The sequence below is a fragment of the Mirounga leonina genome, unplaced genomic scaffold, assembly GCF_011800145.1.
Source record: "Mirounga leonina isolate KUSES-001 unplaced genomic scaffold, KU_Mleo_1.0 Mir_357, whole genome shotgun sequence".
Classification (NCBI taxonomy): Eukaryota; Metazoa; Chordata; class Mammalia; order Carnivora; family Phocidae; genus Mirounga; species Mirounga leonina.
The window spans coordinates 16,668,213-16,693,487 of NW_023270702.1; the positions used below are offsets into that span (position 1 = coordinate 16,668,213).

A 25,275-nucleotide genomic window follows, 5' to 3' on the forward strand; every position below is an offset into this window, starting at 1 on the left:
TTTTAAAATGAAGGAAAAACTTTCCAGTTAAGTGAACTGGGCTGAAGGAATGAAGTATGGTCATCATCAATGCGGCAGCCGTTCACTGAGCACCCAGAGTGTGCCAGGCTCGTGCTGTATGAAATGTCTGTGTGCCAGCAACGTTATCTGATCCTCCAACAGGGCTAATGAAACTGACGTTGCTGTCTTACCTTTACAGACCTACACGGGGCGACCTGTCTGGTGTCATGTGGCCAGTAGCTGGTGCCTACCCCATAGTCTTACCCTTCCCACTGACCTGTCACCCCAGCAACGGCTATACTGTCAGAGGGTTTGAGCAAAGCGCATTTTGAGCATCAGGCACCTCTACTTCCTGTCTCAGGAGTGTTGTTATATGGTGCTGTCTACATTCTCCCTCTACCTTCATCTCCTTCCTGCATCTCCTCCCACTCCCATTTCTTTTTTTTTTTTTTTAATATTTTATTTATTTGACAGAGAGAGACACAGCGAGAGAGGGAACACAAGCAGGGGGAGTGGGAGAGGGAGAAGCAGGCTTCCCGTGGAGCAGGGACCCCGATGTGGGCTCGATCCAGGACTCTGGGATCATGACCTGAGCCGAAGGTAGATGCTTAAGGACTGAGCCACCCAGGCGCCCCCCCCCCCATTTCTGTAACAGTCTTATCACCTAGTCTCTTACACAGATTATACAGTGAAAAAAGTTTGAGGCCTTATTTTAATTTAGGACTATTTCAGAAATCAGCTTTTCTAGGAATATAACATTTCTTAAATTATTTGCAATTCAAAATATTCCTATAATATACAATGTCCTGGATTTATGCATTACATTTAGCTTCTCTCCCTTTCTTACACAAGGACACCTTCACTCTTTCTTTACTGCCCTTTAAAAACTGACACAGGGACACTTCAAAGGGCCATTGTTTACAAATACCTTCTCTTTGTCTGTATTAATCAGCTTTTTGTCGTCTCTGTTTTTGAGCTTCCCTGGTGCTTCTGCAGTAGGCAAGGAGGAATGGAAGATGAACAGCTTCCCGGGACAGTCTGCTGCCTAAAAGAAAAAAAAATATATAGAAAATGTCTTGGGTGGGGAAATTCTACTTTAAGGGAATCAGAAAATAAATTAAAATATAGGTATTTTCTTTTTTCTTTTTTTTTAAGATTTTATTTATTTATTTGAGAGAGAGAATGAGATAGAGAGATCATGAGGGTCAGAGGGAGAAGCAGACTCCCTGCTGAGCAGGGAGCCCGATGCGGGACTCGATCCCGGGACTCCAGGATCATGACCTGAGCCGAAGGCAGTCACTTAACCAACTGAGTCACTCAGGCGCCCCAAAATATAGGTATTTTCTATGAGCCAAACACTATATATATGTTATTGAGAGGATTAAATTATATATATATTTACATGTAATATCTATATACATATATATAATTTATATTATATATAATTTATAAATATATATAATATATATAATTTAATCCTCTTAATAACCTTTGTGTCCTTGGGCAAGTACTATTCTCTCCATTTTATAGACTGGAAAACTGAGGCTTAGATAGGATAGTGATTTGCCCGAAGTCACACAGGTTGTGAATGAAACAGCCAGTATTTGAATGTAGTTCCCTATACCATGACGCTTTGAAAAACTAGTAAGAGGTTGTATTACAGGGGAAATACTTTCTTGTTTAGCCTACAGAGCACTTTCAGGACCAAGTGAATCCCATGATGCAAAAGTAAACAGAAGTCCCAGGATCATGGTGCAACAGAAGCCCCTCTTTGAAACCTTCAGTGAGCATAGATTACACCTGAAGTGGTATTTCAAGGAAGAATGCACAAGAATGTAGCAGTGTTGTGGCGACAACAGACACAAGAAACCAGCTATCAGGCAGGATGACAAAAGGAAAAATGTGTGATCAAGATTACATATCTGTCGTCCCTGGGAAGCAATAAAAAGATGATTTAGGCTCCACAAAAGTTGATTCAGCATTAAAAATATTTAAAATCTTATTTAAGGACCTAAGAAGTAATCTACTAAGCAAAATTTACTGAAATTAAATGATTCAATATATTGACCCCTCCAATCTTGCCTTTCTCCAAACGATCCTGGCATATTGCTGCCAGAGCACTCTCTGCAATAAAGGGAACTGTTCTGATCATGGATGGGGCGTTTCTCCTGGGGGGGGGAGGGGGGAGGGCTGCCTGACAAACACCGTCTATGGGAATGACCGCAGGGAGGGTTTTTATGTGCCTTTTTGTTTTTGTAAAAAGGAAAACTTGGAAAGACTGAAAGAATACATTTTATATCTGGATTTTTACAAATGAAGATGGCTATTGTAACGGGGAAAAGAAAAAAAGAATCCTGGAGACTTTCTACTACATGATAAAGTCCATTTTCTTTTATCTGTGTGGGAGCAGGGAGGGTAAAAAACAGCGAGATGAGCTGCTGCCAACAACCCTGTGGCAGCCCTGCACCGGGCCCTTCGGACACATCTCTCATTTAATACTCACAATCTTGTGCAGAAGATAACGTAGTCTGCATTTTAAGGCTAGGAAAACTGAGGCTCATCCCATTTGCCCCAGGTCACACAGCCAGTGAACCTCTGGCCCTTCAAGGCCCTCTGGAGCTCAGTTGGAGCTCCCCATTTCCTAACCCCTGCCATCCTGTGCATTCGAAGTTTCCACCATACAAGCTTTGCTTTCCCGGAATACACCACGTGCTTTACACAACTCCGTATCTTTGCACATTTTGTTCCTTTAGCTGGAATCCATGTCTCCCTTTTCTTGGCCTGGAGCTGTTGTTCGCAAAGGCCTGGGGTTAGTGGCACACTCTGCTGTGCCTGGGTCAGCTGTTAAGAGGTGTTGTAAGTTATTTGTTACTACTACCAAGGTACATGGGTTTGTGAAGAACTTCCCTGAAAAACAAATGGAGAGAATCAAGTTCAGCCCTGTCCTAATGTGTGTCACTAAGTGGCATTCAACCCGTTTTGTGGAGTGGGTCACAGCTGACACATGGGGAGGGGTGCATAACCTGTGCGCCGTCTTGTCTTTGCTGCAGTCAGCACGGAGCAGGGATTTTTATTGCTGCACTAGCCTTCTATTGAAAATTATTGATACAGCATAAGTTAAGAAAGAAGGCAAGGATGAGTGAGTGAAGAAGCATAGGCAGTGACCCTACATGTACATGAAAAAGACACTATCGACACTTTGGCCAATTAAGACACCTTCGTTCCTACGACTAAATCTGAGTAAAATTTACAGTCATACTGATAAGGACATGTTAAAAATTTTTAAATTCTAGGACTAATTTTTTTTATTTCTATTACTCTCATTGTTATAAAAGTACTTTCTGTTTGTTTTAACTCAAGTAGCAGAAAAGGTATGAAACCTTTTTTAAAAGTCCATCTTCTCCCCAGCTTTTCTTGCCTGGCCCACCCAGTTCCCCTAAGGAATTCACTGTCAATCCACCTAGACAGTCATTCACTTCCATCCATCTAGATATTCTCTGCTCGTACAAGTACTGTAATTGTATACCACAGTACTTAAGAGAATGGGTCCTAGTTCCTATCGGCATAGACAAGAGTCCCAACCATTTATCAGCTGAGTGATACTGGGAGTGATATTACTCAACTTCTCTAAGCCTCAGTTACCTAGTATGTGACACAGGAAAAATAGCAGCTACATTAAAATATTGTTGAGAGGATTCAATGAACTGGTACATGGTGTTAACCATAATCAAACATACACGATTGCCTTGTTAATATTACCCACGGAGCAAAACTCTAAAGGAAAAAATCAAGACCCATTAGAAAAATAAAGTTCACTATTGAGAAAAATAAAATAGCCATATTTGTTTCTAATTCATCAGCCAATTAAAATGGCTTAATTTTAGATTTATAATTTCATTAATCATATACTTATAAAATCTTCTGTAAGAAGCAATAAAAGAAAAAGCTCCTAGGGCATTCTATGCTTTAAATCCCTATAAATCTGTTACGTTTTTACCAAGATCTGATTGTGTCCACATTAATGTACCATATAGAATTGATAAATGACGATGACATAGCTCATTCTTACTATGACGGAAACCAGGTTGAGATAGGCTGGCCTGGAGAACCCACTGTTTAAAATTTAACTCCAATGTCCATTCCTCTGAGAGACATGTTAATATCACTCTCGACAGAGCTGGTTGCCTCTACCTCCCTGTCCCCACTCTACTTTGCAGATAAGACTTAATGACACCAAATCACCACTTTATGTATCCTACGGTCTTCTACGGGTCACAGGCTCATGCAAAAGGAAGGACCTTGATTTTTCTACAGTGTGTTTCTCTAAGCCCTGCTGGGTCTAGCTAGTGCTTTCACTCTAAAGGTGCTCCTTAAATTTTAGAAAGAATGGAAGGAATGTTGTGATGCATCACCTTGAAATCAAATGTAGAAATACATTAAGATAACTCAAAGATAAATTTCCCCAACCCGTGCTATATTGGAAGCATAGCCATTAAAGGCCACTTCTTCCAATTTGTTGCCTAATTCTATTTATTTAGTTTTCTGGTGGAAGTAATAGCTAACTCAGAAAACTACTGTTTGGCCAAGTGAAAAGACAATACCAGAAGTTCACGTGTAGTTGAATTATGAGTGTCAGATTTTGAGAAGAGATGCAGATTTCGAAAGACTATGTGGGAAAAAAGGCACTAAGAGAACAAGATGCCGTGGTCACAGATGCATGTACAACAGGGAAGAAAAAAACAAGTATACCGAAGCCTGCAGCTGAATAGTTCAGGGACTTGTGAGAAAGTATGTGTAAGAGCCTTCCAAACCTTCTCTCCTTATCTTTGTGACAAATTAGCACATGTTGTTTGTTAGTTTTTGTCAACTGTGCTTCAAGAAGTTTATTACAACTAATTATATATAGATTTTACCGGGCATCTAGCTGATAGAAAATAGAGCCATAATTCAAATGGGGGAGTCCAGTTCTCAAATGTCTTCACTCGGACACACAAAAAACACTGCACTTCAACGTTCTTTCAGTTTCTACTCCCTGTCAACACAGGATGAGACTCTCATCTCCGGCCTCTTGGGCATAATCCCCTGAGCACTTCAGCTGGCCAGCCACAGTCCCGGGCTTTCCAAGTTACTCTTTGCTCTCCTTCCCTCCCCCTCTTTCGGGGAATACAAGCAATAAATATGTCTTGTATCACAGAGTTACATTTTTTCCACCACACTGTAAGCAACTTAGAACTAGAACAGTCGTCCTCACATTGCCTAACAAACATTCAACGAATCTTTCTTGATTGAAAGAACAAGTGCATGAATGATGTGGTCTCCTCAATATTTAGATACTACCCTACAAATGCTCAAAAATGTTAGCTCTTTGCCTAATAATGACTTCAGACAAGCATTGTAGGGCCCTTGTATGTAAGTTACCCACATTTAAGCCTGACTGCTTTTTAGCCACAGAGGGCCTGAAGAGATGAGGAGATACTCTCACTGTCAGAGGCAGAGAACAGTCATGCGCACACACACACACACTTTTATCCTATTTGGAAAAATTCTTTTCTTTTTTTTTTTTTTTTTAAAGATTTTTATTTTTATTTATTTGAGACAGAGAGAATGAGAGACAGAGAGCATGAGAGGGAGGAGGGTCAGAGGGAGAAGCAGACTCCCTGCCGAGCAGGGAGCCCGATGCGGGACTCGATCCCAGGACTCCAGGATCATGACCCGAGCCGAAGGCAGTCGCTTAACCAACTGAGCCACCCAGGCGCCCTGGAAAAATTATTTTCTTCATCCAAACCTAACCAAGTTGCTCGAAAGCAGAAAGCATAAACTGCAGACAAGTTCCAAATGTACTACAGCAGTGTCTGCTCTTACACAGTGAATTATAACCACCCAGAATCTTTCTGGCAGATGAAGGAGAAACTTCTCATTATTTTGTTGTTGTTTTTTTTTTTAAATATCAACTACCTACTTATAAAAAAATTTTGAAGAAACAGTTAAAGATACACATACGAAAGAATCACCAAGGTAAATGTAAAGAACTAGAAATCAGCAAGAAGGTCATGGAAAGGAAATAATTAAATTAGAAAATCTACCCTAAGTATTATTGGTATCTTTCTTGGTAGTTAAGGCTAGAAGGAACATTAGGAGTTATAATGCTTGTAAAAACTGACTCTAGGGAACTAGCTAGTGAATCTTTTCACATGTAAGAAATTGATTAATATGCAATAATGTCTTCATTTAATGTTGCACACAAGAAAGAAACTGTCTTCATAGTGTTTTCTCTTAATTTAACCACTGATGAAAACCTTAGGGCAAGATGTTAAATCATGGGTAAGTGAAAGCATTCCTAGTACAAAAGTAACATACAAAGTTGTATGGGTCAGGTACACAATTTTCTGGTGAGTTAACATAACGTAAGGCACAGTGAGTAATAATTCCTTTTGCTGGTGGTTCCCAAATATGGGTGATCAGTAGCACAAATTGGGGAGCTGATGAATCAACATCTCTGGGAGAGGGGCCAGAAATCTGCATTTTTAAAAAGCAGGCACCCTTTCACACGTGACCCTGTGACCTATTAATTGAGGAGGGCCTGCCTTGCCTCTCCTCCCACAGAGTGGAGTGCTATCCTACCTCTGCATGAGGGCAGGTGCCGGCAGGACCTAAGTCCAGCCGTGTCACTTGACAAACACAGTTCCCTATCTTTTTAAAAAGACAGTTCTTTACCTTTTATAAAGGTAGTTCTTTTACTTTTTTTTTTTTTTTAAAGGTTTTATTTTTAAGGAATCTCCACACTCTACTTGGGGCTCAAACTCAAAACCCTGATATCAAGGGTTGCACGTTCCACCAATCAAGCCAGCCAGGCACCTCAATAGTTCTTTTACTTTGTAAGAATACTACTACATATTAACATTGATATTTGTGAAGTTATTCAGAGTTGTTCTATTTAGATATTGGTTCTCATTTTTAAACTTCAGTGTAAAAGAGTACATTAATTACTCTAACAATAAAATTACAAATGTAACAAAAAATAACACACAAAAGATGCAAAAATACACTGGATGAAATGAACTGGCCTCTGGTAAGTGAACGCTGAGAATGCTGAGTGCTTCAGTTGTTAGTGCATGAGTAACGTCAAAGAACATTACAGTTATTACCAACACAGTGGTTTCCCAGTAATGTATCCTAGGTAACACCACATTTCCGACACATGGAATACATGTGGTCAAATCTGCTTTGTCTATTTTGTCTTTCAAAGCTGCTAAATAGCCTCTAGACCTCTCGTGGACTGCCAGTGTGAACCCATCATTACAAGACAGCATTGCTCCCTTTCAGAAATGAAATATGGGGTTGGGTTGGGATGCTGACTTGAGTGATCTAGAAGCCAAGCCCATGCTCTTCTTCCCACTCTACTGTCTTAACTGATGATGTGCTGGCTTACGAATATCCACTCATCTTTCCTCTCAGGCAAGAGCACATGAATATAATTCTATTCCCAGTACTAATTTCTCAGAGTAGAAAGACTCATAGGTTCATGTATGACGATCATATATCAGGAAATTTACATAGCATTTCTAGACACCTTACTGGAAGAGAGAACAACAACAAAACTCTTTCAAATTGAAATGGAAAATATTCGTTTTCCATAATGTGGAATGAAATAGAAATTCCCATGTCTTTCTATAGCCCAACCAATGATTAGTACTGGTTTCCACTAGACGGACCCTAACTTGTCCAAGTCACTTTATGATGTAAAATTTATTTTTAATTTTATGTTAAATTGACATGTATCCTGAAGATTTTTAAGGGACATCTGCAATTTTTTATTCAATGAGTAAATACTCTGAAGATCAGAAAACCCAAGCAAGAATCATTGTACTAAAACCAAACTACAGGGGCGCCTGGGTGGCTCAGTCAGTTAAGCATTTGCCTTCGGCTCAGGTCATGATCCCAGGGTCCTGGGATCGGGCCCCACACTGGGCTCCCTCCTCAGCGGGGAGTCTGCTTCTCCCTCTGCCCCTGCTCATGCTCTCTGTCAAATAAATAAAATCTTAAAACAAAACAAAACAAAACTACAATGTTTACACACAGAATTTCTGTGAAATATTTCATAAACTCAGTTCTTTAGCATTATTCTTGCTGTTTGTTATTATTGCTACTGTTATTGTTATTATTAGCCATTTTATTTTAAAAGTTATTTTCAATTTAACTTTAACAATAAAATTTGAAAATCAATTTTTTAGGCACTAGCTGTGCAGGTCAAAGTGGTTTGACTCTTGTGCTAAGGTAATAATGATCAACCGTCAGTACTTTTCTTTTTCTTTTTCTTTTTTTTTTTAAGATTTTATTTATTTATTTGACAGAGAGAGACACAGCGAGAGAGGGAACACAAGCAGGGGGAGCGGGAGAGGAAGAAGCAGGCTTCCCGCGGAGCAGGGAGCCCGATGCGGGGCTCGATCCCAGGACCCTGAGATCATGACCTGAGCCGAAGGCAGACGCTTAACAACTGAGTCACCCAGGCGCCCCAACAGTCAGTACTTTTCAATCATTTTGCCTTCTTCAGATTTCTGTCTTTATTACTATGAAAATGACCAGAGTCATTAGGGCTCAGCTTCCCAACTGAAGCCACGGCCAACCTTGCATCTGCTGTGGGCATTCAACAAGGCCCTGCGTGGCATTCACATCTGTCACCGACTGTCACAGGGGCCTTGCCCCTACATGTTTGAAAACCCCAAGGAAGGAGAGGGTGATATGGGGATTTTTCCCTTCATATCTGGTTCTGATATTGTTGAAGTAATTTTAAAATAGATCATATGAGGTTCATATAAAAGCCAAGGGAGGAGCTAAACTGGAAATCCGGACAAAAGCAGTTGCTCAGATGCTAATAGTTCTGGAATGTAAACGCTGGGAGCAATCCATGGTTTGGGCCACTTCCTCCGAAGATTTGTAGGGAAGTTTGGAACGGCCTCCAGCAAACTACATGTTTTAAAGAAGGCTGTATTTTCTTTCATAGATGAAATTTCCTGTGTGTGTGTGTGTGTGTGTGTGTTTGTGTTTTAAAAATTTATTTACTTGCAATTAAAAAAGACTTCTCACCTTTAGTGCTTCCATGCCAGCCTGGATGACAGGAGCAAAGACAGTCTCATTTTCATTGGAGTCTGCAAACATCTCTGGAATCTGGTCCAATAAACTATAAGAAATGAATGAGTAAAAGATTTTAAATGTTTAACATATTTGTAATAAACTTCAAGAAATAAATCACTAACATTTCAAGCCTAAACAATAATAAATAAATACATATGGTATTTATTTCACACTAAACACCTATGGGTGACTTTCATAGGTCATTCCTTAGGGAATGATATCCTGGCATGTCTTGGAACCAAAATTTATGATTTGTTTGGAACATTTACAAAAGCATACCATTTACATTTTTGACTTCGTAAACCATAAATTCTTGGAACAGTGGCTGTATCTTCAGTTATTACCATCATCATTGAATACACTCATTCATATGCAGGAAATTTCTCTCTCCAGCAAAGAGAAAGGACTGATTTGGTTGAGTGTGAGTATTAAAAAAAAAACTCCTCCTTGGGGCGCCTGGGTGGCTTAGTTGGTTGTGTCTTGACTCTTGATTTTGGCTCAGGTTATGATCTCAGGGTCATGAGATCAAGCCCCACATCGGGCTCCACGCTGGGCATGGAGCCTGCTTAAGATTATCTCTCTCTCCCTCTGCCCCTTCCCCACTGCTGTCTCTCTCTTTTTAAAAAAACAAAACAAAACGAAACTCCTATTTTTAGATATTGGTGTACATTTAAAATAGAACATAAATGATGGAGTTTTATAATCCATGTGTTAAAACCCCCTTGCTAATGACAAACAAAATAATGTGTGATTGAATCAAAACAATTAAAAACAGATACCTGATTTGTATCTAAATTATAAAACACTTAATATTTACTTGTGAATCACTGATTGGGATTCTTGATAGTTGACAAGGAAACCGTCCAATAAAGGAACAAAGACTTCTCCCACATCAGTCACCACCATCATCTGAGGCTGGGCCAAGTTACTCTTTACATTAAAGAAATGCAGCACTTTGTTATATGTGATAAAACCAACTCGGATTGCAGAAGTTTCTTCTTGCCCTTCCCTATGAGAAAAACATAGTGTTTAAAGTTCTTTCATATATTTATGAAAGGTTTCTATCAGAAATTCACTAAGTGCACCTTCTATAAAATATATGGAAGAGATCTTTAAAGTTTTGCTCTTAATTATTGTTTACCAGTGTAAACAATGCTGAGTCACAGTAGGGGATGGGGATATTACAAAAAATAAGTTGATAAAGAAAAAAGCTGTCAAAATTCTAGGTAAAGTCAAACAGATATGAAAATATATTTCTTTAATATATTCCTTTCTTTAATATAGGTATTCTCAATCCACAGCAATTACAAGTTGTACTTTTTTTTTTTTCATAAACACGCTAGGCGTATTACATTCTTCATAGACAAAGCTCTCTCAGAAGTCACCAGAAGGTCAGAAGAACAAATGGAACATCTGAAGCAAGAGAAAGGCACACTCAGATTACAAATAGGATAGCTATTTTTATCAAGAAAGGACTTGCTCCTTCTATGTGATTCTTTTCTTACAGATTCTAGAGAATCTCAATAGAAATTGAGAGATTTTGAGAGCCATATACTATATAAATATATAAAATAAATCACATATATAAATTGATGATGTAATTCTTATTAGGTAGCTATTTGTGATGTCATGGCAAGACAACAAAGGTAATAAAAGCTCTAAAACCAAAACAAAAAGCATATTTTTTTGAGAAATCCCAAAATAAGGCCTTGATCTTCCTGAAAGGAGTGTAAGGCATAAATATTCTTATTCAAGTCTATATGAAGTATACTCAGAGTTGAATGGTCTAAGCTCCAGTTAATATTTACCCAAGTTTCTCTCTGTCTCCCTTCCTCTCCCTCCTCCCTCCTAAAATACTACCGAAGCTCTTACTAATTTTCATTGGTGGATATAACCTTGCTCAATGGTTACATGACAGCCACAAAAGATATATGCTATTTTCTTTGATCCTTAGATATCGGTAAAACTTATTTTGCTTAGGGACAACTTTTTTAAAAAAGTACCTAGTATGCTCAGTGTCTAAACTTTGCACATAGCATGAGTTACTTGAGTAAGAGAGAAAGGAAAATAAAATATATAGATGAAAGGATCTCAAGTTCAAATTGTTGATCCCATTGCAGACTTCCCAATTTCTTTGATGTTTCAGCAGGGTACAGGCTGACAAACTACTGACTTTAAACTCTATCTCTTCTTTACTTCCTTTGCTAATTGAGGGTATTTATTCTTCACCGTGGCCTTCATAAATGGGTGGGCAGTCTAAATAGGTCCTCATAATCCCTTCCAAAAGCACTTGGTAAATGTTTATACTCTGGACTCTTGCAAAATTTTCAGAAATGGTATCCTTATCCTTTGTAACTGCACATACACCGACTTATACACCCACTCACCCCCCTCAATATCCTAAACTATATGATTTCATGCCACTAACCATTATACTAGACTGTACCCATGTTCTCCCTCCCCCCGCCATTTATTAGAATTTTACTCTTTAAGACCAAGCACAGATACTCTTCCTCTCTCAAAGCTCCCCTGATGCTACCAACCAGAAGTTATTTCCTCTTCTAAATTTCTACAAATCATTCTCACTGGGCTCTTAGTATATAGTGCCTTTTAGTAAACATACCATGAATCCTTGACTATAAACCAATAAAGACCCAAAGTTTATGCTCTCTGCTCCTGACAGGGTCTAGTATAACATGGGGAGGTAGAGGTATGTTCAGGATGATTATCGTGATGGTGAAATGCTGTATTTAGGATGGCAAGTTAGAGCCCAAAATGATAAACTGATCATATGCATCGCTTCTGAACTCCTGTTTAGTGATGTCGCCTTGCTAGTTCAAAATCGGCCTGGCTGGAAGTATTTTACACCACAGGAATAAGCAAACACTACAATTAAGGCTTTATTTATTTGAGATCCAGTTTACCAGCATACCACTGGCTAAGCTCCCATTTCTGAGTAAACCTTTTATTACATAAGGTGATAAATGTCCGGCAAATCCTGAGGGCATTTATTCTCTTTTAATAGTTAATTTAGAGTCAATTAAGGCAAAAGACACAAAAGAAAAATTACAGAGAAGAATCTAGATTGCTATTTCCCCTTGGATTTGGACATTTTCAAGTGATGGGAAAGGCGTATCCTGGGATTCATAGGGTTCACTTAAAATCTAAACTAACATTTTAAAAAACTTCTAACAGAACATCTCACATTATTGCAAAATATAGTATATGTTTTCATGGGAATATATTTTTTTTAATTTGTTTGAGAAACAAAGAACTATCTTAAAATTTTCTTATTCAACAGTAAAACTGCCTTGTTAAATCATATGCAGAAGAAAATGAAATCTCAGCCTCTCCCTCATATTAATTCTATATAAATTTAATAAAGTTACATAAGGGATATCACACAGAACAACACGTGTTTCTTCTTTTGCTTTTCAATTACCACTTCCTTCCACACGTGTCCCTGTTATTTTAATGGAATGAATCTGACAGAGCAATACTGAAGATGTTAGTAACTAGATGAATCAGAATACTCAAAAATCAAGCATTTTGAAAATTTTAGCTACAGCAGCATTAAAAACAACCAGGAAAAAAAAAAAAAAAAAAAAAAAACCCAACTGCTTGACCTGAACAACAGATGAAATATTTCAAATCTTTTCTTTCCTATTCCAGAGAAATCAGACAGAAATGGCATCTGGCAAAATCAAAGATGTAAATTCAAAGTTAAATAGTAAAGAATGGGGCCTTTACTTTTCAAAAGATTTGCTAAGAGATGAACATACCTTAGACATTAATCAAGACATATACTGTACTTTAAAAAGGCTATTTGGCATATTACCTGGTTCAAGGAAAGTAAATCAGACTGATGGCAATCTTACCATAAAAAATAGAAAGTTATACACATACAGAGCCCAAAACAAACTTCAGGGAAGAAAAAAAAGCAACCAGATTTGTTTTAAATGATAAAGGAAGAAAAGGCATTTTGGCTTCAATTAAAACTTTGAAGAGAGATATTTAAATAGTAGCAGGGAATAACTAGCAGTATCCTTTTATTTTTCTTCTCCTATCTTTTGCTAAAGTCACAATCTGCTCCAATGGTATATTAAAGTCATGATAACATCTAAGGAAGGAGTGTAGTTTCATGACTTATATCAACAGGCTATACACTTCATATCACACTGTGTTGGAAAGGAGCAAGGGGTTAGTGAGGTAACTAAGAGAAGAGGATAGCCTAATCTAACCAGTTTGAGAGAAGGTAAAGAGACAGACATCATTTCCAGAAATTAGAGTAGTTTTCTTTCATATTATTCAAGCTCCAAGTTCAGATTTGGAATTAAAACAGCCCTGTGAGAGAAGTCTATAAGATACATGATATTCAGGGATGCCTGGGTGGCTCAGTCGGTTAAGTGTCTGTCTTCGGCTCAGGTCCTGATCCCAGAGTCCTGGGATCGAGTCCCGCATCGGGCTCTTTGCTCAGCACTGAGTCTGCTTCTCCCTCTGCCCCTCCCCCTGCTCATGCTCACATGCTCTCTCTTTCTGACAAATAAATAAATTAAATATTAAAAAAAAAGAGATATATGATATTCAGCAGGTAGTCGACACTTCTCAAGTATCACTAAGAATGAGGTAACAGAAGCTACAGTCACAGTCAGCAGGCATCACATGCCTTTCTTAGGCCCCATCTTCAATTTGCTCCCAGTTCATTCTTCATTTTAGAATTCAGTTTGAAATCACCTCAATGTTTTTTAAACATCCCCAAGCCTTTTCCAAACCATCCTTGGGAATATTATGACTTGAGCTTCATAGATACAAACAAAGCTACTCCTGGGAGGTCCAGAGTTCACTCTTTGAGGCTCACATGCACCAACACAGCAGCCACATATGGAACGAATATAGAGGAATGGACACCCAAGGCCTCAGGAAGCCCTAAGGACTATAGACAACCCATCCCTCAATGCATCCCTTTCCAGAACAGAGATTGCTTATGTTCAGGATATAGGGAGGGGTGGAAGATGTTGAGCCTGGTGCAGACACGAGGTTTCAGACAATATTCCTTAGCCTTTTTCTTAACCATGTTTCCTCTCATAAAGGATCTTCTTACTAGATGGTACTTCCCACCCTAAACAATTAGTCTGTACACTATAAAAAATAGCCATGTTTGCTGAAATACCTTTCCACCTTTCCTTTTGTGCACTGCCCCCTGCAGTGACAAAGAAAGTGATCTACCTTGTGCCAGGACCTGGAGGCAGTAAAGCAGCAAAGGGGTTTGATGGTGTATAAGGGCAAAGGAAATTTGGCTAAAAAGCTACCATCCCTGCCGTAAGACAACAATTCCGTTTCCTGGCATCCCTTAGAACTCTACTACAACCCACAGCTACCGGTTTCCACTGGAAAATCAACCCCTTTGAAAGTGAATAACAGACTTCCAAAGTCTTTCCCATCACACTGTTGGGAATCTCCTTTTAATTTATAATGTATTTTGAATATTGTTTACCATAGCATTACTTTTTATCAGTTTGTTTCTTTTGTTTTATACAAAAGATAACTCTGGACTTCTTAAGGACTCAAAAAAAATAGTGCTGTTTGATTTATAAATATTTGCCCAATGTCCTCATTAGCAAAAGATATCCATGGGTCATTCAGCACTTGTTTTCTGGCCAATAAGCTAATTCCGTAATATTGTGCAAATTCTAAAAATAATGGGAGTTCCCTTACTTTGGAAGTTTTTCCAGCACAGTCTTCAGTTCTTCACATATGAGCTTCACGAGTCCGTTCTTGATGTTACTATACGAAACATCAATCATGAAGATAAAGGCTGGTGGATTGGGAGGCTTATTCTTCTACAGGAAAGCAAACAGATCACACAAATGTAATTATAAAGTATATACACTCCATAATCAAATTAAAACACTCAGAAACTCCTGAAGATCATCAAACTTTTCATTTAATATTTTAGGATATAACATCTGTGGAATTAAATCATTTTCTAGAACACAGTCTCTGATGCTATACAAAAGATAAAAGCTGTTTGTTTTCCAGGGTATGACCTGCGGCACACTATTGAGTTAGACAGGATCATGATATCTAGCAGAGAAGCTTCACTTTTATAGCACTCCAAAGACCTTATCACTACAATTACCCAAGGGTGAGTACAGTCTGGTGGCCAGCCTTGCTTATAACCCTCTGCCTTATGAGAAGAAATGTGTCTGGTACCTTGCCAAATTGAGCCCCCAAAGAGTACATACAATAATTAGCATTTGTCTTGAAACTAGTAAAACTTCATTAACTTGATAACACTATTTTCAAATCTTTTCCTTTATAAGCTCTTTCAGTTTTAAAGATATGAAATTATATATTAAACTATAATTGTAGGGTTGCCCGGGTGGCTCAGTTGGTTAAGCGCCTGACTTCGGCTCAGGTCATGTTCTCAGGGTCCTAGGATCAAGCCCCAGGTCGGGCTCCCCGCTCAGCAGGGAGTCTGCTTGTCCCCTGCCCCTCCCCCTGTTCGTGTTCTCTCTCTCTCTTAAATAAATAAATAAAATCTTTAAAAAATAATAAAATATAATTGTATACCTTAAAACTGTACTATATTGTCAAATACTTACCTATACCTTACATATTTATGGTTAAAAATGGAATATTGGGCCTTTTCTCTATCTGTTTAAAACAATCACTGTAACATAAAGCAGCTGTTACATAAATGTTTTGTGTCTGTTGGTCCCTTTACTGGCTGGGGTTCAAAGAGCTCTTAGGAAGTGATTCTTCAGTTGGGTCTTACAAAATATTCAGAAAACAGAACCACAGGCAAACTTAGTGACTCAAACTAAAACAAGAGTTCAGGTTAATTCAATTTTTAACTTTATGATAAATGACAAAAATTTTCTAAAATAAAATTGTATTTTAACTATTATAATTATAAAAGTATATGATAATATCTCCAAATTACCTTACTAATTAATTCTATATCCACTAGAAGGCTAGGTATAACACTCTTCTAATAAAGTCTGTCATTTGAAATAAGAAAACTGCAGGACTTAAAAATCTTCAACATAAATGCTTCATCGCTTTGTCACATTCAAAATCAGACCAACAAAGAAAACAAGGAACTCCAATGCTGTCTATCTGAGCATTTTTTTTTTTTTGCAAATCATTCCTGATTCCCACCTAATCTAATTTATAATATAGAGTTAAATTGATTTATATCAAATAAAAACAACAATCATTTCCATTAATGAAGCCAAAGCCTCTTTGTAACCAACCCAAATGTGCCTTACCATTCTTGTGTACTCTCTCAAGTTCAGCATTACCAGTTCCCCCAGTGAATACTTTCCATAAATCCAACACGCACATCTCCATGGAATGCTTCACTGTAACTAGTTTTCTATGCATCGGAAACTAATTTCTCATTCCTCTAAATGACATTCTCTTCCAACATCTCTATCAAAAACATCACTACACACCAATTCAAAGGCTTAAAAACATGAAATTAGATCTGACTATTCCTTTTCTTTCCATCACTGAGTCCCATTGATTATCCTTTCAAAATGATCCCTTCACATGTTTTATCTGGTCCCTACTCTTAACCATCCAGAAGTTTGCCATCACATGCCTAGAAAACTCTAATGACTTCATCATTGGCTGCCTGAATTAATTACTCCACTTTTTCAACCCAGCTTGCTTTGTTCAGCCACGCCTAACAGGTATGAACTTTACAAAAACCTGGTTTTCCATGACACCTTACCAAAACCACTCTGTTAAGGGTCACAGACCTCCTGACAGCAAATGAGGGACTTTAAGTAAAATCCAGCTCTCATCCTAAATCTCTTTTATCTCTCCAATTTTAGGCATGGCAGACCACCTTCACTTTTTTAGGTGTCAAGGCACTGTGGTGTCATTTCCTCTCCCACTTTTCTTTTTTTTAAAGATTTTATTTATTTGACAGAGAGAGACACAGCGAGAGAGGGAACACGAGCAGGGGGAGTAGGAGAGGGAGAAGCAGGCTTCCCTCGGAGCAGGGAGCCCGATGCGGGGCTCGATCCCAGGACCCCGGGATCATGACCTGAGCCAAAGGCAGACGCTTAACGACTGAGCCACCCAAGTGCCCTGCCTGCCCCTCCTCTCCCACTTTTCTGACTGCTGCTTCTGTTTTTCATTTTCTTATCTTTCTCCAAACGACACCCTCTTCTCTTCTCTTACCACATGCTCCATCACAGAGATCTTATTTATGCAATTTTAACCAGCACCTCTTTATAGGTGACTCCTCAAATTCTTTCTCATCATGGTCTCTTTTCTGAGCTCCAGACCAGCATTCTATTTAACTATAGCAGCACACTTCCATATAAAGGGCCTGCCAAGATCTTCACTCAAAATTGTAGCAGGTAAGATAAGATTTATCCCACTGTACTGGCTTCCCTGTAAGGAATTTAGAGAAAGCATGATCCTCAAAAACAATCTGAGTTTCAAATCTCATTTTCTCCATGGAATTGTCCACCTTTCTTAACCATCCACGACCAGTTAATTGTGAAGCCCTTCTGGTTCCAGTACCCAAATTTAGACCCTCATTTCCAAAATTATTTCTAATTGTGGTAAAATATACATAAAATTTAACACCTTAGCCATTTTTAAGTGCATAGTTCAGTGGTATTAAGTACATTCACACTGTTTTGAAAACCATCACCACCATCCACCTCCAGAACTCTTTATCTTGTAAGACTGAAACTCTGTGACCATTAAACAATGACTTACCATTCCCCCCTCTCTCTCCAGACCCTGGAAACCACCATTCCACATTTCTACATTCTTACCTACATGAATGTGACAATTCTAGGTACTTCAGAAAAGTAAAATCATAGTATTTGTCTTTTATGTGACTGGCTTATTTCACTTAGCGTAAGTTCATCCATGTTTAACATGTGTCTAAATTTTCTTCCTTTTAAGGCTGAATAATATTCCACGTATGTAACATACCACATTTTGTTTATCCATTCATCCATGTATGGACTCTTGGGTTACTGCCACCTTTTGGCTATTGTGAATAATGCTGCTATGAACATGAGTATGCAAATACCTCTTTGAGACTCTGCTTTCAATTATTTTGGGTATATACCCAGTCACTCTGTTTCTAAATTTTTGAAGAACTGCTATACTCCCATGAGTTTCTCTTGCTTGGACTACTGCATTAACTTCCAATATCCCCCTGCCTCCAATCTCTTTCCTCTCATTACACAGACTGCTGTCAGAATAAATGGTCCAAAGACACAATCAGATCACAATGCTAAAAATGCCTCTGAAGACAGAATGTTTATTGAGAGTCCTCAAAGTCAAGCACAGAGTTTGGCACAAAAGAATGCTCAATACTGCTAACTGAGTGAATAAATGTGTAGATGGATGGGTAAATGGACTAAGGCAACAACTCCCTCTCTACCTTTAATGGTCCTCATCACCTACTGAATTAACATAAATTCCTCAATGGCCTGGCATTTACAACCCCCCATAATACTCATTAACAAACAGGTATAAAAAAACCAGGAGATCAAAGGTATGACGCCAAACCCAGTGGTTAGTCTGTATCTCAAAACAATTTCCCAGCTTTACTTCCCATTATTCCCCAATACACATTCCTTCAACTAATTTAAGTGTTTGCCATTTTCAAAGCATTTCCTATCCAGAAGTCACAGTTTAGTAGGCCTGGGCCAAGAATTTGGCCATAAAAGTATTTTGTTTGGCATAGTGTTTTTTTAAAAAAAATATTTGATATGAATGTGTTTTGGGGGAAAGAGCTAGTTCCCATACTAACTCTACTTCACTCATCTACAACACCCGCCTAGTCCCTGAAGAAAGCGAAGTTGCAAATCCTCTGCTTCTGCTCACTGTTTTGTTTTCCCTTCCCTTCTCACATGTCCAAACTCTGCTCATGGTGTAACCAGCTCAAAAGTCACTTACTCTTTGAAGCCTTCCCTGATCCTCCAAATCATACATCATCGCTTGTCCGTTTCTTATGGCACTAGGATTATTGGACTCATATAGCATTTATCATACTTGGGTTTATATCATAACTATATACTTATCGGGTCTAGACATAGGAAGTGCCTTGAAACCAGTTCATTATCTTGTTATTTGGTATCCCTCACAGCACATAACCAAGTGTCTTGGGCATGTTAGGTATCCATTAAATGTCACAGTGAATTAAAATTAAGTGGAGAGATGAAAAAAGAAAAAAAAAAAGAAAAAAGAAAGGCTGGTTCGGAATGGGGTTTTACATTTCAGGTACACTTTGTGTGTAGATATATTCTGTAAACTCTTAAGTGAAAAACTCAGTTATATGACAGAGTTGGGGTATTTTTTTTCCAGGGGAATCCCATGGTGATTTTCTGAAAACTGATAAAGAATAGGGGTTCTATGGTCACGCCAACACAGTTTTCAGTCTGGCTCTAGCACTTTCTATGTGTGTGTGATTTGAGGGTGGCACTTAGGCTCTCTCTAGGCCTCAGTTTCCCCATGTAATGGTGGTACTCACCACATGGGTTCACTTGAGAACTAAACGATACAACACATACAAAGTACTTAGCATAGAGCATCACATATAGTAAATATCAACGTTAATTTTATTATATAAAATTGGTATCAAGATAAACTAAGATGAATAGGAGAAAATATAATTTTGTATTTCTAAATTTGTGTGGTGTTAAAAAATACATGTACAAATTAAATAAGCTCTTTTTCATCGTCCAAATCCCTAAGGTAACTCATTATTATTCTTTATCTACATTTTGAATTATAATTAAACTTGAAGATACTTAAACTCTTTAAATTTTAAATTTTACTCGGAATAATAAAAGGTAGATTAAGCTTACAAAAAATTCTTTAAAATGTACATTTTTTTAAATTTGGTTCCTTGCCTGCTGGGCGAAATTTCCCATCAATTAGACATCTGGAACATTTCCAGATAACAGAGTTTGAAGATACTGAAACTTTTGTTCCCAGAAATAGATTTGACTCTCTGCCTGAGTTTCTATTAAAAAAGCATAAAATCAAGATTATATAGCTTTTTTGGCAGAGAACTAGAAACTGAGAGCATAGTTATATTTATACTATGGTTGCAAAGATCAATCAATAAATTTTCCATCACTAGTTATTATAATGGCTTTATTTATGGTCTACTTAATCATTTACCTTCAGCCAAGAACAGTAAAGAACAAATAAACTGCCTAAAAGTAGTTGGTACCTTAGGATTTTTTTTGTCTGATATAAAGCATTTATACCAAAAATGTTCTTATGTTTCTCAAAATATGTTCAGATGTTACATTTTGAATTAATAAAGCATTAACTTTTCTTTAATAACTAGTTCTATGTAATGTGGTAAAAGAAATCATACAAAGCACTAAGATAAATGCAAAAGTTATATTAACTGAAAAAAATTAAATCCAATCAATTGAAAAAACTTCTATTCAGGAAAAACGTTCTTTGTAATTTATACTCAATAATGTGGACTGGTCCCCTTGCAAACATCTGTGATAGAATTCTGTGGGTCGGAGGCTGTTTTCTGAGAACTGGGCATCAGTAGGCATTCATATTGGAAGGGGAAGTAAGAAAATTAGAATGACTCTGTTTCTTCAGGTCTACATATGGTACTTCATATAGAAGCTGAAATCTGAACTGATACCCAAGAAAATGCTTCCAAATCACCGAAGAATTTTAAAGCCCTGCAAGTTACTCAAAATGATGGTCACTTTCACTGTGACATTGGAAAAGGGAAACAGCCAGTCCTGGGAATAGTAACAGACCTGCCAATTCATTCATTCATTCATTCATTCACCCACCCCACATACACTGATTAACTGTCTTCCCTGTACTAGACACTGTGGTGGATACCCTAAAGAGAGCCAGAACAAGAGTCTTGTCACCAAGAATATTGAAATCTATGAAGAGGGAAAACATTTAAGAAGATTTAAATTTCATGGGGATAATTGCTAAAATAAATATACAGACCAAATTCTATGGAGGGGGGGAACCCAGAAGAATTAGTAAATAACCACTATGATCAAGTCAAAGAAAGTTGGTTCATGTGCACACATGCACACACTCACATAAGATAAAATTTCAGCCAGGTATTACAGAATGAGTAGGAGTTTGCTAGGTGGGGTATATAGATGAAACAGGAGGATGCAAAGATAGTCTGGTCAGAACAATCTTACCTAAAAGCATAGACTTAAGGAGTGATGAGTTCAGAGTATGTGGTGAGTGTTTTGTACAGCTGAAGAGATAGCTGAGGTGATAGTATGGAGGCCAACAGTTAATGATCTGATAAGGAAAGCTACATTTTTGAATTTAATTTTTTAGATTAAGGAAATGGGCAGGAGTCTCATGCTTATATTTAAAAGCAAGGAAACCAGAGGTCAGAATCCTAGGCTCTCACATAGTCCAAGGGAGATTTTAAGAGCCTTAAATCATTGTGGTGACAACTGGTGTGCAGAAAGGAGGTAGAGAAACCTGTCCTAGTCCTATTGACCATATCGGCTGAGCATCTGCCTTGGAAGGGAAAACCTTTTGAGATCTCTGACAAAACAAATAAGGTTGAGGCACTATATGGAACTGTTGCTTTAAGAACTCAGAATATTTTATCTGATAGGGATATAAAAATTAAATTATTGTTTTCTATTTCTGGCACCACTTTTTAGTTTTTAAAAATAATCACTGCTCTGAATAGTTTGGCAATTTAATCATGTTAACAGCCTAGAAGCCCTCATCTGTGTCTGAGGCATTTCTATATCCCCATAGCACCACCAAAATGCTTTGTTTGTGAACCAAGATTCAGTTCTTTACATATGAAAGTTATTCACTTGAGTTTGACATCAATGTATAAACACTTGAAGTCCTGGGAACACTTACTCTGCAGTAATCCAAAGTAGCAACATATTCATAAGATCCTAGAGATAACTCTGGCCTCTCATAGTGGTCCAGCCTTCTCCCGATGTGGTCCAGATGTTGGAAATAGAATGGTGGAACTAATAAAATCAAAATAAGAAAGGAAACTTTTGTTTTCATAACACAGACAACTTAATAAGTTCTTAAAATTTATTACAGGAGGAAAAGAAGTAGTTGAGGGGGAAAAAGTATTTTAAAGCTAGAATGCAGTATATTCTAAATATCCACTATGTAAAAAGCATGTGTGGAAAGTACAAAGGTTTTCTAAAAAATCCTCTTGACTCTTCTGCAAGTTACCAATGACATGTAACATTTATCATTTAGACCACTATGAAGAAACGGGATAAAAATACTGGTGTTTTTAAATTGCCACAAAGAAAATTTAATTCTCCCTATTTAATTACCTCCTTTAAAAGGAATTCTGACTTTTCTAACTATTTAAATTTTCAATATACCTAATGGAAATATACATTGGTTATTTGGACTCTACTATTAACTATAATATTTGTTATCCTTTAATTAAGAGATGTCTTCAGCCATGGAAAGTTTGCATGGTAATCTTTTAATGTTTGGACTTCAGAGCAGAGAGGATTGCTGTATTAGGGAAAGACTATACCACTAAGATCTCAGCTGAGAACTCTTAATTTGATTCAAATGTCTAAGGAGGTTAGTTCTGGCAACGACCTGGAAGTCATCCAACAGCACAGGAACACTTATGAGTCACACACTGAACACTTGGACAAATATGGCCTGGTATCTCTGTGAAAACAAACTCCTGTTGCCTTGAGATTAATAGGGCTGGCTAATAAACCACTGACAAAAGAAGTATTTAGAATAACCAGCAATGCTCTGGTTTTCAGCATTTCATAAAGAGCAACATTTTCATTTGTAAGACTACAGAAGTAATGCGTTCTCTTTTAAAACCAACAACCCAGTATTCTTTATTTTTAGTTGTGAACCAACGTGAATTACAACAAGACTGTTTTTGTAGGTTGGAACTTAAAAATAATCACCAAGAATTGATTTTTCTATTTTCTTACCATAACATGGCCATTTCTTTTAAAACAAGTTTTATAACACTCATATGTACATATGGATCTCTGAATTTGGAAAATTCAAAGTCCTGTAAAGATTATGGAAGTGGGAAACTGACAGTCTCAGCAGAGATAAGGAAACTATGAGGGCCTAAACCTGCAATATTGTTACTTTTAGTTGAGGTAGATGATGTTACATTGACTATTTAGGATTAGGTATGGTAATTTCTACACAGTGTAAACTATAATTCATTTTCATTCACATATCTACATGTAACATGTGAAATTTTTTAAATTTCATATTCATTAGCATTTCATCTTATCTGTCATGTTTATAAAAAAAATTCAAGTCACATTGTAAATTATGCACAGCCAAATGACACTTTTCTTCCTGCATGCTTTTGACCTCACATGCTTCCCACTGTGTAATCTCTGGACACTTTGAAGGGAAATAGAGTGAAACCATGTAACCAAGCTTGCTGGGTTCTTTCTAACTTCAATTAACCTGTGTTCTTTAAACCTAAATGAAGAATGCAGGTGTCAGTGTAAATCTATAGGAGTCTGGCTCCTTTTAGCAACGAATATTTGAGCCTAGTATGAATAACCCTATTGGAAAATGAACACGGCAGCCTCCTAGGAGTGAATACCCAAGGGAAGGGAATTTATTAGGTAGAGATACAAGAATTCTGAGTGGTTTTGGTTTTTTTGGTTTTTTTTTCTACCAGGAAGTGCCTGGGCTCTGAGCTGATACTCTGGGTGTGACGCCAGGGTGTCATAGCAAACTGAAGATCCTGGATCTAAAAGCTACATAAATTTCTGATTACCTCCCTAATAAAGGTGAGGGTCTGGCTAAAGACATTGAGGAGCTGGTGACCTTGGTGGAGACATTTATCCAAATGCTGCAGGAGAGGTCTCTGCCTTCTCATGACTCTTCCCCACAACACTAAAGTACAGGGAAATGAATTGTCACAGGGCTCCTGAAGTCCAGGTCCCAAGATTGAGTGGTAGCCAATGATTTGGTTGCAGACTTCATCCAGGATGAAACAAGGAATAAAATCTTCCTTAGAAAGAGAAGTAAGGGCGGAGAACCAATAGAATCTGGTCTCACAGGGATATCCAATTTGCACTGAGTGGATGCCGCAGCTGAAGCAAGGAGAGAGACATTACAAGAGGATCACAGTTTTTGAGATGAGGCTAGAAACCAATGATTCCACTCCAGAGCAAGGCATTTTTAAGAACTGACCAAAGTTTTTGTGAGAAAGACTCCTAATACCAGTCTCTGGCACTCTGAGCTGAACAAAACCAGGGACTGTAATAAGGAGTTGGGGCAACAAGGCGCTCTCCCACCAGAGAACACTCACAGAGTTGAGCCGCCATGAATGCAATGACAGAGGCAGAGAGCAGTGACATTCTTCAGATTTAATGACCTGCAGAGAAGCATGTCTATGAAGATAAGGAAAGAGGAAAACACGTAGAAAGTTCATGCTCTCATAATCATCACATGGTTCTAGAAAGGGTCTAGAAATGTAAATGAATGTGGGAATGTTTCAGGCTGACTATGCTCTTTATTGAGCACCAAAAAATTAAAAACACAGACATGTTATGAATATAATGAATGTAAGTTGCTTTTAGCAAGTTTGCAGTTTTCTTCAACATCAGTCAATTCATACTGGAATGAAAGTGAAAATATAAAGAATGTGGAAAAGCCCTTCAGAATAATGTTTTTTTCCTTCTTAAGCAATCCAATATTCATACCTGAGGGGAAAAATAATCTATACATGTGTTAAAGCCCTCAGTTATATCAGAGCTTTTCCTAAATACTGATCAGCTCACATTCAGGAATAACTCGGAGGAATAAAGAAAGAGGAAAAAAAAAATCTCCAACTTATCTATAAACACAGATAAAATAAAAGTTCTTCTTTGTAGTATCTGTGGAAGGAAACCAACCAGAACATGCTCCGTTTGGGACCTCCACGCCCCTCTCAGCCTCATATAAATGCATGAAGTTGCACATACAACTTCCCACATGGAAGCTGCTCTGTTTCTTACAAAACTCCAAAGTAGGTAAGTAGTTTTATTTCTCAATCCCCTTCCACAAAGGCTCCGTTGGAGGCAAAATAAAATTTTACCTCTCATGTTTAGAGATGATAAAACTGAGAGGTTTTGTTTTGTTTTTGCTCTTCCT

The 25,275-nt window shown here is 37.8% G+C and overlaps 1 protein-coding gene across 2 annotated transcripts in view; it reads right to left on the reverse strand.

Annotated features, from left to right (window-relative positions):
* SEC24D (SEC24 homolog D, COPII coat complex component) overlaps nt 1-25,275 on the reverse strand; it is a 99,370-nt gene that overhangs the window by 20,785 nt on the left and 53,310 nt on the right. For both annotated transcript variants that reach the window (XM_035030331.1, XM_035030332.1), the window contains exons 10-14: nt 22,021-22,136; nt 14,848-14,972; nt 9,950-10,141; nt 9,085-9,178; nt 929-1,045 (exon numbers count right to left, since the gene is read on the reverse strand). In XM_035030331.1, coding sequence (XP_034886222.1) covers nt 929-1,045; nt 9,085-9,178; nt 9,950-10,141; nt 14,848-14,972; nt 22,021-22,136 — 644 coding nt within the window. The remainder of the gene's footprint in view (nt 1-928; nt 1,046-9,084; nt 9,179-9,949; nt 10,142-14,847; nt 14,973-22,020; nt 22,137-25,275) is intronic.